The sequence below is a fragment of the Lutjanus erythropterus genome, chromosome 13 (assembly GCF_056507025.1).
Source record: "Lutjanus erythropterus isolate fLutEry1 chromosome 13, fLutEry1.hap2, whole genome shotgun sequence".
Classification (NCBI taxonomy): domain Eukaryota; kingdom Metazoa; phylum Chordata; class Actinopteri; order Lutjaniformes; family Lutjanidae; genus Lutjanus; species Lutjanus erythropterus.
The window spans coordinates 5,113,677-5,133,621 of record NC_139329.1 but is presented as its reverse complement, the minus strand read 5'-3'; the positions used below and the strand labels follow the sequence as shown (position 1 = coordinate 5,133,621).

The 19,945-nt window shown below is 40.3% G+C and overlaps 1 protein-coding gene across 1 annotated transcript in view; it reads right to left on the bottom strand.

Moving 5' to 3' along the window:
• LOC146316048 (hydrocephalus-inducing protein homolog) overlaps window positions 1-19,945 on the bottom strand; it is an 83,588-nt gene that overhangs the window by 8,392 nt on the left and 55,251 nt on the right. The window contains exons 60-81 of the mRNA XM_084734021.1: window positions 19,759-19,841; window positions 19,355-19,498; window positions 18,244-18,346; window positions 17,236-17,440; window positions 16,676-16,914; window positions 16,428-16,576; window positions 16,089-16,284; window positions 15,852-15,957; window positions 14,618-14,881; window positions 13,469-13,611; window positions 12,434-12,634; window positions 12,179-12,339; window positions 11,993-12,087; window positions 11,572-11,800; window positions 10,523-10,723; window positions 10,295-10,421; window positions 8,897-9,062; window positions 7,863-8,010; window positions 3,039-3,246; window positions 2,686-2,907; window positions 1,468-1,637; window positions 1,116-1,314 (exon numbers count right to left, since the gene is read on the bottom strand). Of these exons, the coding sequence (XP_084590147.1) occupies window positions 1,116-1,314; window positions 1,468-1,637; window positions 2,686-2,907; window positions 3,039-3,246; window positions 7,863-8,010; window positions 8,897-9,062; window positions 10,295-10,421; window positions 10,523-10,723; window positions 11,572-11,800; window positions 11,993-12,087; window positions 12,179-12,339; window positions 12,434-12,634; window positions 13,469-13,611; window positions 14,618-14,881; window positions 15,852-15,957; window positions 16,089-16,284; window positions 16,428-16,576; window positions 16,676-16,914; window positions 17,236-17,440; window positions 18,244-18,346; window positions 19,355-19,498; window positions 19,759-19,841 (3,759 nt within the window). The remainder of the gene's footprint in view (window positions 1-1,115; window positions 1,315-1,467; window positions 1,638-2,685; window positions 2,908-3,038; window positions 3,247-7,862; window positions 8,011-8,896; window positions 9,063-10,294; window positions 10,422-10,522; window positions 10,724-11,571; window positions 11,801-11,992; window positions 12,088-12,178; window positions 12,340-12,433; window positions 12,635-13,468; window positions 13,612-14,617; window positions 14,882-15,851; window positions 15,958-16,088; window positions 16,285-16,427; window positions 16,577-16,675; window positions 16,915-17,235; window positions 17,441-18,243; window positions 18,347-19,354; window positions 19,499-19,758; window positions 19,842-19,945) is intronic.

The window sequence follows — 19,945 nt, the reverse complement described above, 5'->3', positions numbered from 1 at the left end:
GCCTTACATCTAATGACTTTTGAAGCCATCTCACTGTTGTAGACAAATTATTAATATCAAAATACATAATATCAATTGTTCAATAAAATCTAACATGTTTAATATCATTACAGGTCTTGGCTCATGTCAGTAGTTCAATGACATTTCCCTCACAGTGGGCAGAGTGTGTGTGTGTGTGTGTGTGTGTGTGTGTGTGTGTGTGTGTGTGTGTGTGTGTGTGTGTGTGTGTGTATGTGTGTGTGTGTGTGTGCGTGTGTTTGACAGGAGGACGCTGCTTGATGCAGGAGAGAGAGAGTCCAGTTGTTGTGAAACTTTCTAAAACTTTCCATGGACATGAACTTGTTTAAGTGTGAGTGAGTTTCTCTCACTCTTTCTCTCTGCATCAGGATCCTACAGCTGGTAAATATCTAAACAGTTGTTTGAGCTTCTCTCTCACTCTCTGTGGATCTTGAATGTTCCTGTATGGAGTCATAGGTGTGCCATATAAAAAAGAATAAATGCGTACAAAAAGAATAAGAAAATAAATGTGGAAATAATTATACTTAGTTTGATTAAGTAAGTGTAAATAGTCCATTTGCTCTTCTCCCTCCCTTTGTAGACTTTTTATTACTTTAAATCTACAATTTCCCTGCAGCAAGTTTGTGATTATTTGGCAGAGTGGACAAAACCTCAAGCCAAACATGTCTTCTAGTGTCCTGTATCTAGTCACTTGGATGGAAAAATCCAACCATGTGAATTGTAATCTTAGTGGAACAAATTCACATGTTGGGTAACACAAACTGTCTGTTGTCACTTCATTTCACTTTTACGTTACCTATATAGCAAGTGCCATATCCAAACTGCAGGAAGTGCAATTTAATAACAAAGATAAAATGAGTCACAACATACAATTATAAATGAAGCATTGTGGTGATAGAGAGATGCCCCGGCCAACCAATCACATTCTCCATGTGTAAGGGAACGTGATTGTTTGATATAGACACTCTCATTACAATAGTGAGGTACCCTTCACCACTCAGTATCAAGTTAAACTGTTGTCTCTGCTCAGCAGAGGTTACACAGCCTCATAACCTTTAACATGATTATTTTGGTATGCACACACTCTTCTTTCTCACCTTCATCTCGATGCCTTGCCCCAGTATGTCCACCTGTTTCGTGACAGAACTGTTTAAGATGAAGGTGAGTTTTTCATGGTAACGGCGTGCCTCACGGGGATAGAATCTGACTGGTACCTCCGTCACAGCACCAGGGGACAAAATATCTGGTTGGAAATCCATCTCTAGGTAAGAGGTGTTGCTGAACTGGCACTGGACACTAAGAAGAGGGAATTAGAGCACAGTGGGTTTTCAGATCAGACTTATTTATTAACTGTCAAACTCTTATACTCAGAGTAAAATACAAACATTTCCTTATGCAGTTAACACTTTTAACTCCCCCTGACATATGGAGGAAAACACACACAAGTACCTGATGTCCCTTTCGCCTTTGTTCCTGATCACTAGAGTCTTGGAGGCTGGCAACATGCCGGGATAGAACAAGAAGCACTTGTCAAAGTTGTATGTGGTGAAGGAGAATTGAAGGCTAGGTGCTACAGCCCGGCCTTTAATGGCAAAGATAAATGTTGGCCCGTGTTTCACCTGACAAAAGGAAACAAGAGGGAAAAATACAGGAGAGAGAAGTGAGCTATGGACCCAGAAAGGATCAAATCAAAAAATCATACTCATCATGGCATGTCACTTATTAACTAAACCACTCTATCTACAGTACAGTACACATGTGGCACTGCAATTGTATTTGGAAAATACACCTGACTAACCAGTCATTAATGCTGGGGAAACAGAAGCATTAGTCTCAGTTTCATCACAGGTACAGCTCAGGATCTATTTGAGGGTTATTTCCACCAAAAGACCAATGAGGATCGAAAGCTAAACCTTCAGGTGTCTGTCTTGATATCAAAGTGGCTATTTGGAAGGTTAATGTTTTGCCATATAGCTGATTAAATTGCCCCTCACCCCCACCCCAAGTAACTGAATTTGATTCCAACAAGTAAACAATATTATGTTAAATTTTTCACATTTATAACAAACAAAATCCTGAAAATTTGTTCTGAATTAAGTATGTTACAGTTGATTGTGTGTTGAAGTTTGCATTTCCCATTTGTTCACTAGCTGACCTTGAACACTACAATATTGCACCTGCTCAGATGCATAGAGGAGATGGCAGCGAAGGTAAAAAAAAAAAAAATCAAAACAGGGATTTACAGAATTAATCTTGTACACTGCCTAACTTCAAATGGATCATAACATATCTGGTGTGGAATTAATCTATCTAAGCTTCGTTTTAAGACTAAACAAATTTTTTCTATGGATGTCATTTTTTGAGCCACAACAAGGGCCAAACATTGTCACAACACATGAGGTAAGCTTTGTTTTTAGCCTAGTAGTTGGTGATGATTTGTGGGGACTGCCAGCCAGTAAAGAGCAGATAATGTTGTCATACTTTAGTTGTAATGTTCATATGTGTCTCTAAGATTATAAGTAGAGCTAGTGAGGAAAGTTTGATTACACCATTACTTTTCTAATATTATTTCCATGTCATCTTGCTAAGGCATTTTCACTGCACTTGGGTTGAGGGAAAGTCTTTTTTTAATTTGCAGGATGAGGCCAAACTCAAAAAGAGATCTACCTTGATACTCAGTCTGACATCCTGGAGGTTACAAATTCTCCGAGGACAAAAGAAGAGTGACAACTGCAGCTGCCTCCCAACTTCAATGGTAGCATTTTGTGGTTTCATTTCCAAGTATTGCAGCAGGTTGCTGGGACCTGTTAGGTCACAGTTCACTTCCAGGCTGAGTTTTGCCAGATTGAACACCAGGAAATTAAAAGTGGACTGCTCTGAAATCTCCACCTACAAATAGTACATACATAGACACATACAGGAAGGTGACTGTCAAGTTTAAACTTCACATGTAAAGGCACGTGGCTGACGATTGTGCATGTGAGTATTTTAGTGTGTGATGTGAAAGATGTTGACCTGACCTTGCTGAAGTCCAGAGTGTCTTGTTGGTGAGGGCTGATCTCTCTGAGGCCTCTGCCTGGCTCCTCAACTTGAACACAAGTGCTCATAGTGAAACAATTGGCCTTAACTGGGAGTGCAAGTGGCTCTGACTTCCTCTTCACCCGCAGAACCAATCTGAAGCTCACATGGCCCTCACGGCAAGGTGTGAAAGACACTGACAAAGGCAACCTGCACCAAAGAGTTCACAACTATTGACAGGTATACTGCTCTCTATGACTTTCCACATTATACTACTACAGAGTTGTACTAATGTTAATCAGCATCAACGTAACATACACCTACCTCAGAAATCCCATTTTAATGACCTCATGGCATACATGATTCACAAGTCAGTGTTTTCTAAATAATGGACACTTGTGTATGTTTTAGAGTAGGGGTCCCTAAGTGGCGGACCGCGGTCCGGGTCTGGACCCACACGCCGTCCTATACAGACCCAGACCTATAATCAATTAATTATTAAGATATTTTAAATATTGACGGGACGCTTCTATTTTAACTGGCGCAACTTTTCTAGTCTTTCCACCGCTGGTTTAGCTGATCAGGAAACACACAGACCAACTGCAGAGAAGCTGCGTGTGGAGGAGACTGTTGTTAATGACGGAGTTTATTACAACAGAAACTAACGTGATGGTTAATGACATCGACACCAACCAGATGCACTTATAAAATTAAACAACTGTATAAGGAGGCCTATATGTAAAACAGGAGAGTCTGTGTTTCTCTGTGAGAAACTTTCAGACCTTCTCACAGCAGAGTGAACAGGTGAGGGAGAAGAGGAGGGCAGACTGATCACTAATCAATCACTGATACCGTCGTCCTCTTGGACTGATAAAAAATTAAAAATGACAAAATTGGTGACAAACCAAACCTGGGTGTCCACACAAATAAAGTCTTTGTGTGAAACACTGCAGAGTGTAACATCGTGCTGTTTACAGACAGTCTGCTGTCTGTAGTTTGACAGAAAGACAGAGAGGGTTGTGTCTAGAAGGGAACCCTAGACCCGCGAAAGATCGTGCGAGTTTGATTATTTTAGTAGAAATAACGGACATAAATCTCGCGAGAGTTGTGCAAATAAAGAGTTACCTTCTAGACACAACCGAAAAAGGTGCGCAGCTCCAAAAATAGAAAATCATGTCATGGTGCAGATGTTTTTAATGTGGCGGGCCGCCATAAATAAAACATTATTCACTGATGCACAGAGAGTCACTGAAACACTGATCACTGACCTGCTGTGATGGAAAAAATACTCACTTAATTAGGTATTTTTTCATTGTGGTATTAGTGTTTTTACTTAATTACAATTTAAATATTTTGCATGTTATTGTTTCCTTTTTTGAAAAATCTAAATTTTTATTGCTGTTGTTGTACTTTAATGGTATTCTTATCGTAATTTTTTGATTACTAAAACAGACCTGCAAACTCATAAGAGGAGAAAAAGGTGGCATGTTGGTAAACCAGTCCCCTGTCGGGGGTCTGGGAGCGTCTGTCCTGCTCCAGAAGAAAAATGTTGTGATTTTAACATGTTAACAAAACATTCTGGTGACTGTTTCAGTTCAAAGAGTTAGTTCCATCTTCTCTTTGTGGTTTCTGCAGACATTACTACCTTTACTTTTACCTTTGTGCTTGAAAAAAAAGGTAAAAAGTAAATACAGTAAAAGTAAATCTACATTGAAAGTAAAGTTACTTCACTGAGTATTTTTACTTTAGCAATTTATAGTTGTTCATTTAATAGACCTGTCTTATCTTCTCTTTTGTATATTACCATTGTTCTTAAATAAAGCAAAAGTAATGTAACAGAAAAAAATGCAGAACACGCAATATTTATTATCTGATTGCTTGATTAATCAGCAGAATAACTGATAGATTATGCTTTAATTTTACTGGTCCAGCCCACTTGAGATCAAACTGGGCTGTATGTGGCCCCTGAACCAAAATGAGTTTGACACCCCTGATGTAGACGTCGATACAACTACTACATTACTTCAGTATATAACACTCTCATAACACAAGTTAGACATTATGATGTTCCGGACCTTTGCTTTAGGAAATTTTCTCTAACTGGACCTCTCTGAATTTTAGTTGAATACCCCTGACATAGAGAAATGTCTGATAATAACTTCCTAGTAGCAACCAGCACCACAGCAACCAGTGCCATAGCAACCAGCAAATTGAACATGGTATTGAATTGTGGGAGAACGGGGCATGAGCTGTCAAGAGCTGTTGACGCTGTCAACTTTGCTGCCCAGCTCTGAGAAAGGCAAGAGAATCACCCAGTCTTTCCCTGTCGATTAAACACAAAATTTAATTTATTCTAGTCGATCAGTAAGAAAATACTCAGAAAGCAGTTAAAATTGAACACAGATTACTAACTGACAATGTTAAACACTGTCTGAAAAAATACTTTGTGTATTAAGAGCCATTTGAAGCATTTAATCACAGTCTATAGGCGCCAAATCATATTTTAATGTGCTGTGAAATACGAGTATTGCACATTAACCTACAAAACATGACAATATGTCACTAAATGCTTTGCCTTTTCAGACCGAAAAGGATTAGTGTGTGGGGGTAAACAACATAGTCTACCTGGAGCTAATGTTAGCTGCCAGCCTGCTACACATTGTGGCTAATATTAGCAGTGCTAGCGGCAGCAGCTGCTCTGTCTGTAGGTTAATGTCAGTGTCTGTGCTTAATGTGGTCACACATCACTCCAGTTGAGTGGTTATGTATCAGATTATTCTGTCACAGCCTACATTCAACTTTACTTCCAGTTTTCTATATCAAAACACGCTGCTTTTACGAGCTGTCATCTGTCCGACTCTGCTGATTAAAAACATCAGAGGGTGAGTGGGACATCAGGACGAGAGGGGCTGCCATCCAATGGAGCTGCAGCCCCGACTAGTGGCCGGCGGCTGCATAACACCTTAGAGGCAACAGTTAACCAGCATTGTACATGAAAAAGATATTGATAAATAGTTACACCAACGAGTATTTCTGGTGCCGTTTAGCGAGGGTGGTGATGTTTAGTCTTGTACATCCCTAGTTGGTGGTAAGGCTGCATTTAACAATTATTTTCATCACATCATCATTTCATTTCATTATTTTCATCACAGATTTGGTCTGTAAAATGGTGAAAAATGTTGAGCATTGTTTTCCAAAGCATAGTGGCATAGGGTGGCATAGTAAATTTCTAAGAGGCCAGTGAAAAAGTGGTAGATGGTCATTTAATTGTTGCAGTTGGATGCAATGCAAGAACTGAAGGTGTTGGTTAGTTAGTTTTTATTTGACTTTTTTTTTGTTATGGGAGAAAACCGGAGCACCTGGAGAAAACCCACACCAGCATGGTGGAATATAGAAACTCCATACAGCATAGCGCCCTGTTTGCTCGATGAGGCCAATGATTGTTGTAAGAAAACATTTAATGGACTTAAGGGCCTTTTTGATGAGCTTCATGACTAAAGCTGTGATGAGGATTTTGATTGTCGCCGTTTCTAGAATCTGTTCTTCAGACATCTGGGATATTGTGCTCAGAGTTTGAGACATATTTTCTTTGGTTTATTTGAAATTTATTGTAAATTATAAGTAATGCGAATTACAAGTAATGTGTGTGGTCTAAACAGGTGTCAAGGGTGTGTGAGTGAAAAAGGAATGTTAAATTATGAACCAGGCTTACTATTTATCCCAGAATGTGACGTCATCAAAGGTTCCAAAGATGAAAGGCCACGGGATGTGCGCATGTGCGTACGCATGTGCAGGGGCGTGTGCGCATGCACGTAGGCACGAATGTGCGCGTGCACGTATGCACGCATGCACACCACCAGACCTGGAGAGGTTTAGACGTGAATCTTTAATCTTCTTCTCACCTGAAACATTTCAGGAATTTATCTTTCATGTCATTCTATAATAAATAAATTGTCATATCATTATGTGAATGAATTTCAGACTTAGAGGAGACATATTATGCAAAACTCACTTTTCCATTGCTTTAGCACTTATATTTGGGAATCTGGGGTGTCTACCAACCCACAAAATGTGAAATCAAACAATCCAGTGATGTTTTTTGTGGTCTGCTTGGATGTGAATACAAGGGATTCAACAGGCTGTTCAGGATTTGCTCGGCTTGTTACGTAACTTGCAGGCTCAGAACGCTCTTATTTGAATATCTCCATCTACGCTTGACAACCACCTTCGTGAACGTCAACCATTCATTTTCGGCGCAAGCATCGGGTAACCAGACCAGAGGGCACAAGTTATGTCTAGGCGAAATAAGCAGGGAAACTGCTTGGTTGTTGGCTGCACCAAGCAACACAACTCGCTTCATTTGCTTCCAGCCTCAGCAGACAGAAGAGCTGAGTGGATACATTTGGCTCGTTAGCCTCGGAGAACACACTTCATTTAAACTCGACAGAAAAACATGTAAAACTCACCAAAACCATCTTTGATAGTCTGTCCACTCTTCCAACAATCACCAGCTCTGGTATGGTCAAAATAAATCCTCACTTTACGGCGTGGAAAGATTAACTCTACAGGCTGTTTTCCTCTCACTCGTCACCCAGCTCAGCGCACTCATGGTCAGCTGAGAAGGTGTGAACTAGGCCGCTGGATGAGAGCGCAGTGCAGAGCAGAGGCTGTTGCTCTGCAGACTATTAGCTACATTAGCAAAATAAAATGACAAATATCGTCCTATCATCGGGCAAAAAAAGGCGATGGATTCAGCCCATCGTGGACAGGCGATATAGTCGCCTGTCGCCCAGCCCTAATCTTGTCAACACTCTAGAGCCATTTACCTGTCTTTGGCTGCCACTGTACCAGTCATGGGTTGCAAAATGAGCCTGGACTGCTGGTCATCACAGAGAAGAGATGCCTGCATGACAGAGAAGTGGAAGGGCTCTTCCTCTCCATTCACCAGATCCACTGTCTGTTCCACTTTGTGACCTGTTCACGCACACACACCCGCACACACACGCACAAGATATTAACCTGTATTTAAGTAGACTACAGCATTCCCTCAATCTTGAAATCTGTTATGGTCACATACACTTGGAAATTGAAAAACTGTGTTTGAAATCCAATAGTACTTATTAATACATTATTAATCTGTGTTATTCATCTGATACATTTTTGTATTTAGACTTTGAGCATCACACACTGTTCAAATCACCTGGATGCACAAAACAAGCCTGGCACAGTAGTTGCCATATGCATGCCTTTCTTCACATGGGAAGCCGTTCTGTAAACCAAATATCGCTCTCCCCAACCAGACTCAACCAGACTCCTTTAGCAAAAACATTTACCTTGCAGGCCACAGGAGTTGCTGGTCTGCTGCTGCCTCAATCAATTAGTTTGTTTGTGTTACTGTGTGACTTCAGTGTTTTAAAAGGTTAGTTGAGATTCACCGAAGTCACATAATGACACAAACAAACTAACTCCTGTGTCCCATGAGGTAAAATTACTGTCTTAGCTACAGGAGTCTGGTGGCTTTAGAGAGAGTGATATTTGGCTTATATAACAGCAGTTTCCCAGTGGAAAAAGCTGTCTAGTGACTAGGTGAAGCAGTGAAAGTATTCTAAATATAATGTGCCCTTAAAGTGATATTGATTTTTTTTAGGTGGGCAAAATACATTTTGCTGCTGACTGTGTCGACAGCAGTACATTGCTCAGCTTTTGTGCTGGTTCTCTGTACTGCTGTTTCTTCAAACTGGGGACGTATCAACCGTGATTAATTGTCGGCAACACACTGATTAACTATCTCCTTGATATGCGCTCTGACTAGAATGTGTAAATTCATGTATAAGTGTGTGTGTCTATGCATGCTACATACCAACAAGCAGTTCTTCAAAGTCAAGGTGAGGTCTGTTGAGATAGACAAGTGGTTCTCTGGCAGTGCCCACACACAGGAAGGGGACAGACAGTGACAGAGTCTCTATCACAAAACTCCAGAGTGACTCCACTGCCTCCAGCTGCTCAGCTACATATTTAAAACATACCTGCACACACACACACACACACACACACACACACACACACACACACACACACACACACGAACCACAGGGTTACAAATGGCAAACACTTTTTATGAAAAAGAAAAGACATGAAGAATTGTCTGAAAGAAAAAAAAAATGTAAGAAGGGGTGAAGGGAGTAAAGATGAGGAAGAGTGGAAGGGAAGAGTGATGATGAAACTAGAACAGATTAGCTCAGATGAGTTGAGCAAGAAACTGCTAAGATTAAAATGATATTTGATTAAATGGAGGGAATAAGATTAGATTTGTTGTGATAAAGTGGTACACAGAGATGGGAAAACTGAAACAGTAATGAAACAGAGACCAAAACTGTAAAATGAGGAAAGAGATTGAGAGTGACTGATGTGCAATGAAATTAATAACAATGGGATGAGGTGAACTGGACGACAAGCTGAAGGAAACTGGAAATCAAATATCATAAGTTACTACCACCCCATCTAGACATTTCACTGTGTGTGTGAGTCCCTTCTGTCAGCTGCTCCTGAGACTTACTGATCAAACAACACCCAATACAGCTCAAACTGCTTTCAGACTACAAACAGAGTAAACCAAATTATTACATTAACAAAAGATGCCTATCTGGAACACTGGACTAATCAAACCAAAACTCAAAACAAACTGAGCTGCTATCTGGCACTAAACACCTGACAGATGAGGCAGAGACAGATGCACTTCCTGCTACATTGTAGGAAATGCGAGAGAGTTCTTCACAAAAATTATGTGTAAATTCAAACATTTTGATGTACTCTCTGACCAAACTAAAATGCAGTACCTACTGGGAGAAAATAGTAACATCACCACAGAAGCAGCAGATTATGTTTCTTGATTTAAATGTATTGACTGATGAATTGATTCTAAACAATTATTTCTAAACAGAACTCCCTCTGCACAGCCAATATCAGGGAACAGGTGCTGGTCAGTCACAGGTGAAAACATCAACATAAACCACCGCATACTGAACTGAGTTACTGTGATTTTATATGAAGCAACAAACAATTATTTCTATTTACAGTAGACCTACAATACACACACACAAAATTTAGATTGGCCAGTTAGATTAGCCAATCATCAATGTTTTTATAAACACACACAAAAACAGGCAAAACACACTTATTGATGTGACGGGAATATCGTTTATATGACATTAATGCAAATAAAGTCTGGTGAACTGAATTTAATTGTTTCCGTCCTTACTTCCACTTTCTTCCCAGGAAGGATGGTACCACACGGGGTGAGGCAGCAGAATGAGCTGCTACCTGTGTCTTCACACCTCCACTTGAATGAGTAGGGTTTATTGGTTGGGTTCCACACACTAAAACATCTGTGGAGTAAACCAAGATCACACACATATATTGTTCATATTCAAAGTGATAGTGCTTACACTAATACACAGCTCTCTCTCTCTCTCTCTTTCTCTGTTACCTTGTTGATGGCGCAGACAAGCCAACAGCGTTGAACTCTATGACCCTGGTGTTAGGGTCCAGAGAGCCCCTGTATTCAGGGTTGGAGTAAATCCCACTGATATAACCTGAGTCCTCCAGGTCAAAGTGGCAGTGGGGCAACAGACTGCGGCCACACACTGAGATACAGGGAGCCTGATCCCCATCCTGCAAGTTGGAGATGCTGAAAGAAAAGTACGCATATACAGAGAGAAAAAACTAAAAATGTGTGTCATTATTCTTGTGACGACATCCATTCTCTCCAGGGATGTATCAAAGAGGTAAAGAAAACTACCAATAGATGGTGATATATGACTATTTTCATGAGTCTGGGTGCAAGAAGCAGCCAACAGATCAAGCCTCAGGGTAGGCCAACTCAGCGTGGGCCTACTTCTATCATGTAATCAAACCACATAACCCGGGTGGGAAATTAGGGCCAGCCACCAACCAAACGCTAGTAAAATATGACAGTGTCTGGTAGATTTCAGACACAACTTAATGATGGTAATGAATGGTGAATTTGAACTTAGATGTTAATAGTGTATGGTAGATGTTCACATTTTAATAAGTTAATTTCCCACATTGCAAGTACCTATCAGCTGTGTGCTCAGACTTGAGACCTACCCACTCAAGTAAAGGGAAGGTGAGTACTTGGAATCTTCCTGTGTTTTTTTAGTTTTTAAACAGAAAACACATTTTATAGTGGGATATTTAGATGTTTCCTTACTAGAAATGACATAATATACCCAACAGCTGATGTTAGCGATAATCAATTAGAACAGCAAGCAAGTTAGAACATTCATGCATTTTGTCATTGACGCTCACGAGCCTGATATTCAGGTAGGACATGGTGTAAGTCTAGGCTCAAAACATGGAAAGTAAATCAGATACCTCTTCCCTTTTAACTGTGGCAATTTTCAGTATGGATGAAGTTAGGGAGCTCTGCCACAGAATATTCACATCTTCCCTGTTAAATAGTTTGTTTATTATTTGTTCTTTAATATGTCAATTATAAACAGCAATTCACCGTACCTGCAGAAGAGCCTGCCCTGAAACTGGGCCACATCCAGAGGTGAAAAGCGGATGCTGAAAGTTTGCACTGAACCAGGCTCTATGGCCCCTATGCTGGGCTCAACGCTGAAGGGTGGAAGCTCAGGATTCCCCATCAGAAGAGGCTTCATGCTTGCCAGAGCACGGGCAGGACGGGCTCCAGTTAACACCTTTGCTGACCTGCTGCCTGGTCGAGAGGTGAGGGTTTCATCTGTTAAGAGACAACAATTGCTCACATTTACACACTTTCAAAAAGCACTCACATGTGAAGAGGTATTTCAAATATTACCTTGGAACACAGATAGTAACAGCAAGAACAGTTTATGCTTATCTTTTATGTCAAATCAAATGCTGACAGGTTGATATAAAATAATATTACAGTCCACATATACAGGATATATACCTCCTTGGTCATGGTTGACAGTGCCATTGTTTGGACTGATGAGGACTTGAAAGGAGAATTCCACTTTGACACTGCCATCATTCACTATCTGCAGTCTGCACACACAGAAACAGACAACAAACAAATAAACATAATTTTAATTGGGTTTACATGTTTTTCATGTAGAGTATCCAGAGCCTGACTTACTGGTGTAGCCTGGTCTGGTAAAGCAAGGTGTCTTCAAAGTGGATGGTGTCTGTGTTGCAGCTGAACTTCACATAGTCACAAACTGCGCTGATACGCAATTCCATTTCCTGCTGGGAGCCCTCTACCACAGAGCAGCAGGGCTCAGGGTCTGTCTTTATCACCTGCACGCAAACATATCCATGTTTGCTCAACTGTAACTGTGAACTGAAAACTCTCTCTTTAATATCTCTTTCACATCACAGTCAAGATGCTTACCTTATTTTTCACATGCTGCTGTGGTGCTCCTGAAGCCACCTTCCTCTGTCGGTCATCCCAGTCAGCCACCTGCTCTGCTGGCTGCTGGAACTCTACCTGATAAACCTTGCATTTCATTGGCTGGCTGGTCAGAGTCACTGGCTGACTGGAGCAAAAGGTGACAGTCACTTCCTTAGAACAACCAGCATGAAGGTGTCCCACCTGTAAGGAAAAGCAGATTCTTTATCATCATGAGTACCAAGTATCATCCTAAGTGAACAATAAAAAAGAGCATAATTTTATACTACCTATAGCTAAATGTTGTAATTTTGGTTTGAAAAGACTGAGCCAAGGCTGAACCCCCCCCCCCCCCCCAAAAAAAAAAAAACAACAACAAAAGAGACACAAAATGCCAATAAAGAGGTATTAAACAACAAAATAGCAATAATGAGTCACAAAACAACCAAGAGGAATCACAATACAACCACAAAAAGACAAACCACAAGCTACAACTTTTTCTGTCAGACACCCCCCCCTTCAGAAGCCAAAAAAAGTTCACACCTCCCACACTACATTTTTAAATCAATCATTCACAATAAATGGGGAAGCAACTGATAAAAAAAAAAAGGTTCAAGTTGAATTTTGGTGTAATAATGTTATAATGATAGCATCAGCAAAGTCCTGTTTGTATATTTTCCCTACAGAAATCTTATTCATTTAACTTTTCTTCACTCTGTAATCTCCACACACCCCAGTTTGGGAAACACTGAACAATCAATGCAGTTAAGTTGTGTTGTGTTGTGTTTTGTGTCTCACTCAGTCTGGGTGTGTTGCTCCTGTGTATAAGGGGTGGGGTCCTTCTACATTCCCGTGTGTCTATAATCAATATCTAATTTATTACTGCCTAAAAGTATAGCTTTAAATTTAAGTCTTAACATATTTTTAATCACTGTACAAATGCACCCTCATTATTTTTAAACTGTGCCAAGTCTGGCCCCCTTATTGAAATGTTTCTAACTCACAGCCACATCTGCATTCATTCCTTCATTGCTTTACCTGTGGTGAAAAGCAGATATGGGGTCCAGCAGGAGGCCACTCAAACCTCATCACCTGGCTGCTGCTGTGGTTGGTCATGGTGAAACTCTCTTCGTAGGGATAAGCTACATGACAGTCACCAAAATTCAGCACCTCATAACAGCCTGAGAGAGAAAAACAGACTTTTTCACACCGGGGATGAAATGAAAAACGAAAGGAAAATGCAGAATATAGTTGACAATTTTTCACATTCAAACTTTTCACACCAAGTTCAATATGAATATCCACATTTTGTCCATTCCATGTAACCCACCAGAAAATAAATCTATCCACTGTCACAAAATCATAGGATGGGGAGTTTATTGTCTGTCTTTTGATTTTTTGAGTTTCATTGCTTGGTTCAGGAGCTGAAACTTGATATACACACCATTGTCATACTATAGCTCATTTGTTCTTCTGCTCCACACATTGTCTTTGAAATTGTTGTCCATTGTTTCTCTCCTTTTTATCATGTAAATGGAGGTGTGTGAAATATGCCTTAAACAGTCGATCTGTCATGTTGAATGTTTGTAATGTAACATCATCAACAATATGCATTTTGAGTGGTCAGATGTGAACATGAAACTAAAACTTCAGAAAAATCAGCCATAATGTGAAAAAATAAAAGCCACAAAATCATTCAGTGAAATTTAACGTGTTAATGTGAAAGCCTGCATTAGCATACAGGTTTGAAAAATATACAACCAACATGCAAATTATCTGCACTAAAAAAACATGTCTGGTTTAAAAAGGCCTTACAGGGATAGTTCACCCAAAAATGAAAATTCAGTCATTATCTATTCACCCTCCAATTGAGGGTTGGGTTTATTTTGTTAGTCTGCAAAACACTGTTGCAGAATCTCCCAAACAATGGAAGTGAATAGTGACCAGTTTTCAAACATAAAAAAACAACTGGGAAAGAAACAAAAATGCCTCCATACTGCTTGTCTGGTGTAATGCAAGTCTCCTGAAGTCCCAAAATGCTGTGTACGTGTGCATGTGAACGTGGGCCCAAGCAAAGGATCTACAGTGAAGCTTCAATCAGCATGAGATTGAGAAGATAATGACTGCATTTTCCTTTTCGGGTGAAGTATCCCTTTAAAGAAACAAAGTTCCATGTTAATAAATCACCTTGCTCCTCCTTTTTTTTCATATCCTTTTCATCATCTCCCTGATCTATTTCCTGCGATGATCTTCGGATGTTGTCAAGAGAGACGATCTCCTGGTAAAACTCTCCAGTCACTTGTATTATCATATTGCTGTACTGGTTGTCCTTCACCTGCAGTGACATATTGGCCTCGGCACTCACTGGCTTGTCAGAGCAGAAGATGACCTCAAACTCCACCTGCTCATTAACATTTAGCCTCAGGATGGCTCTGTGAACCAACGGATGCTCTGTGGAAGAAAGAAAAATGTCACCAACAAGAAATATAGGGAGTCATTGTTGAGCTCATTCCATTATTCACTTTTACTGCAAATACAGCATGACTGGTAATTATATATGTTTTTCAATAACAACAGAAAAATCAAAATTCTGTGTTTTAATTTGGCTGTTTGTGGATACTTCCTATAGTTGCTGCAGTGCTGGCTGTGTTGTTAGGTCACTGTGGTGGGCAGCCAGTTGTTGATAAATTACAATCCAAGTATGACAAATGACATATGATCACACAAAGCCCTTTGGCTTAATGAGGATTGAAATTGTCTAGCAGATAATATGCCAAATTATACTGTTTGTCAATGCACACTCCTGTAACATGCAGTTGAGGGATCATGTAAATTAACCGTAGCCATGAAATGCCACTGGAATTAAAGTGGAACTCCACCAATTTTATACATCAAAGTCCATTTACAGGTGTTGGTGAGTATTACTGCATATGTGAAAAAGAATGGATAAAGCCTTTTGTTGCATCACAGGGAGAAGCTGAAATCTGATTAAGTGCCTCAAGTGATGTCACTTGGCTATGTTAGCCACTACTTGTATAACAAACCCAAACCTTTGACCCAACTGTTGTATTGTAGTTAATGTAGTCTCCAGGTTTTGACAAGGAAGAAGAATCCTCCTTCCTTCAGCGCAGAAGAATGGCTTCCCAACTCAGGAAATGGGTTCATTCAGTGACTATATGAATGCAACAAGAGTCTACAAGTGGATGGTGGGGTAGAAGAGGGGCTGATGCTATTCTGTAATACTATACAGCAGCTTTAATGGTAGCAATACTGCTTGGTAACTGAGCAGTAAACAAGAGCATAGGCCCACCCAAGTGTGCATGAATTCTATTGTGCATATTTCTCGCTACTAATTATTTAAGTGAAGAGGTGATGCGGTCTACTGTAGAAAGTAGCAGAGTTTTACAGGTTAAGGCTGTACCTGAATCAGTGGCCCCCTCAAGCTGAGTGGAGTGGATGGATGAAGTGTTGCCAGGAGCAGCTTTGAGAGTGAACACTCCATATTTATCCAGCATGTCAATCTCAACCTATACAACACAGAAAGCCACAAAGCATCATTATTACATAAGTGTACAGTACCTTATCTACTGTGTTATGTTCATGTGAGCACTGCAAATGTAAGTGAATAAAAAGGACAAAGGAATATGTCTCCATTCACCTGAGCTGGAGCATTTCCATCATTTAGCAGCACCAGTGGCAAGGTATGTGTGCGTCCTACCAATACCCGTCTGAACTGCATCATTGGGCTTCCTCCATTATTCCTCAGAGCTGGATGCACCACACACACACTGGGTAGAGAGCCCTCTCCCATTAAGTGGAACTCCAGCACCTTACTCTTAAATGTGGGTGTCATTCTGGATCCGACAGAGAACAGGGTAGGTGGGCAGTGGTCAGCAATTATTCTCTTACTATAGTCAGCAGCAGCAGTATAAATAAATGGACAAGCAAGCAGCAACAAGAACACTACAGTAGCAAACGCAGTCATGCACACATATACCTGCTAGTTCCCTCCAATGTGGCCTCAAACACAGCACTGTAGAGCTGCATCATCTTTGGTGTGAAGGTGACCACAGCGAATGAGTGTGACTGGCTGGGAATGCTGAGTGTTGCAGCAGACAAATCAAAAACCTCCACATTACGGGTTGTCTGTAAGCAAATAGAGGACAATCACGATGTACTAAGTACCATCTACCATCATCAGTTATGTCATGTACAGATTTATCCATGTATCTACAGAGCCTTTACACGTCTTACCTTAGCACCATATTTGATGGCCAAGCTGAGCATGCAGGGCACCTTGCTGTTATTGGTGAGTTTAAAGCGGGCCCGAGCAGTTTGCCCCACCAGGATTTTGTTGAAAATAAACTTGTTCTCCTCCCTGATGTAAATTCCTTCAGCATTGCAAAACTGCTCAGAGGAGAGCTGACTGCTGCTGTTGCACAGATAGTGTTCCTCAAAGATGGAGGTCATGTCTAAAACTATGCCTAGGAGACAAAAAAAGAGGAGTAAATTACAGTAATAGAAAAGGAAAGGAAAAAGAAAAGCACTTGATGGCACTAATCAACCACTTTTCTTGATGTAGCGTCTCGTCACAATGTGACAATGTGTTATGATGTAAACTTTCTTTCTGATGACTTTGATAATATAAGATTTGAATTCATATTGTCATTTGGCACAAAAACAGCAGTAAGCACTCTTCTTTCTGATAGGCAATAGTGATCTCAGGATCATGCATATGACATAACATCCATAACTATAGTCAGATCTATTAATCAGATAAGAGAATAGGATCATACAACTCTCACCTGGCTTGCAAACTTCAGCCAGCAGTCTGTAGGGTATGCCGTCAGGCTGGTCTGAGGGGTCACGGTCGCTGATGTCAATGAGCAGACCCTGGTTCCAGTTGCCCACCTGTTCAGCTACACAATTTATGGTCACCACCTGCTGAGACCCTGGTTGCAGACTCCCTTTGCAGGGAGACACTGAGAACACTCCCATGGCAAGGTTATTCTGGAGAGAAACATGAGAGGATCAGAGAAAACTTGTCACAAAAGGAGACACATTCAACTGATTTAAACTACATAAAAACAGACATGAAGGCATGTTTCTTTTAATGTTTTTTTCAGTTTCTGTTGTGCACATGAAAAATTAGTTATAACACAAAAAAGACAAAGCTCTCCTGCTATTTAGACATTATATCTGAGAGTAAGTATCTTGCTAACCTGAACCATCACAGTCTTGCCAGCATCACAACTTTTTAATTTACCATGAAAACAATCAGACAATAGAATCAAAAATCAAAATCAAAAATTTCACAGGAGTCTTTTTCACTTGTCATACCAGGAAAATCACAGCTAATATTATTAACAGCTCCATTCCAACAATTAATAATTAGTTACACCTGTGTTTGTGGCAATGCTGCTGTGAGAAATGCTTCAATAAATGTGTAAAGATCAGATAGTATTATGCATGATCATTCAAAATATAAAATATTGTTAAGCTTTATTGCAATTAATTGTGGTTAAATCATAATAGTTTCAAAATACATGTCTAACCATCAGTTGCAAACTCTCTTTTGCTGTGCTATGCATGTCTTGTATTTACCACAATGAAAACAGTATCCAAAATGCAAAAGGGCACACAGCATGGGAGCTAACAAGCGTGTTATGTTTTTTCAATGGGAAGCTCTGTGAGAAAATGGTTAGCACTTTCCTATGAGCTCTTCTCTTCTATTAGAAACAAACTTTCAAACAAAACAAAAAATGCACAAGTACTAATTATCACTGTGGTAATCTTCACTAGCATTCTCTCACCTGTGAAAGTCTTGTGTCTCTCTGGATTGACTCCCGTCTCACTTTGTTACTGGCACCAGTGGGTCTTCCTGAATGGCTCTCTTGAGGCTTTTTACCTGGACCCCTGAGACCAGCACCCAAGACACAAACCACAGTTTAATTTAAAGTATCTTTAAGCAAACTGATACTAGAAACAGACTGTCAGATTGTCATGAAGTCAGACAGCAAGTGAGACAACTGACAGTTCACAGCATTAATGGTGGACAATAAATTAAGCTCTCTAGCATGAATGTATGCAAACAAATACTATTATAGAGGTGGGGTTCACCCTGGACAAGTCGCCAGTTCATCGCAGGGCTGACACATAGACAGACAACCACTCACACTCACACCTACAGGCAATATAGAGTCACTTTGGACTGTGGGAGGAAGCCGGAGAACCCGGACAGAACCCTCGCAGACACGGGGAGGACATGCAAACTCTGCACAGAAACGCCCTGCCCCGGCAAGCTGGGGGATCGAACTCAGGACCTTCTTGCTGTGAGGCGGCAGTGCTAACCACTGCAACCACTGTGCCACCCTGAGATGTTTTCTTATTTTTAAAATTATACTGACAGTAACAGCCTGCACAAGCAACATTAGGTTTTATAATCCCTTCTTTTTTAGGTCCTCCAAGTCATTTGTGTGTTCTGCTACTGTAAAGCCTCCACCATCACCAGTATCTTGCTCATGTTTAAATAGGAATTACATATACTTAAGAGATAGAAATAAGCAATTTTGATAAATATTGCTCTGATTTTTAATTTATTTCACTTTTCTTCTAGTCAAGGCAACAATAATTTGCAGAGACCTGCGACACAATGATGCTTCACTGAAGCTTCATTTATAATGTACATTGCATTCTCATATGGGATTTGTCACCTACAGCAGCACACATGGTTTAGTATGTAACCGTATCCCATCAACAATCCAACAACACCTGCGCTGAGCTGCTACATTTACATCTTTTACTTTTAAATTTAGTTTGTCAGTTTTAAAGCACGTTTTGTAAAATAACTGCTTCATCACAACTTAGAAAAGTGTTAGCCTTCGTGTGTCTGTGTCCATGTTTGTGTGTGTTCTGTTCTCCTACGGTGGAACAGGGTCCGCAATCATGCGGCAGATGGAGAAATGGGTTTCAAAGGCTCCAGTGTTCTCAATAGTGAAGCTCTGGCTTTTCTTGCAGCCGTAGACCAGTGGACCGAAGCTTAGGTCACATGCAGGTGTGATCTTGTACCTAAAGAAGGCAGACACAGCAGTTCACTATTTGTGTTCAGGTGGATTCTCAGAATAATCTCCTATCAACAGAATAATGAAGCTTGTAGATTATGATGAGATTGTAACTTATATATTCTGATAACTTCTGCAAAGCAAACATGTACTAACTGTGATGTCAAATGGTACAAAAACAAGGAAAGATGATCATCCAACAGAATCCAAACATAAATAGGAGTTTATAATACATACATATATACACATAAATATATAAATATTAACCTGGTGAAGACAGACTTGACTGAAACCTGGATGGCTAAGATGGCTATGGTTTCTCCTCCATTCCCAATGTTGGGTTCAATCACCTGCAGAAGAGGCAACACTCAAATTATGATTTGAGTGTGTTCAGTAGCATCTGGTAAATCAGCAGCAGTTTTGATATCACAAAGTAAAATCAAATCAAGTTTTG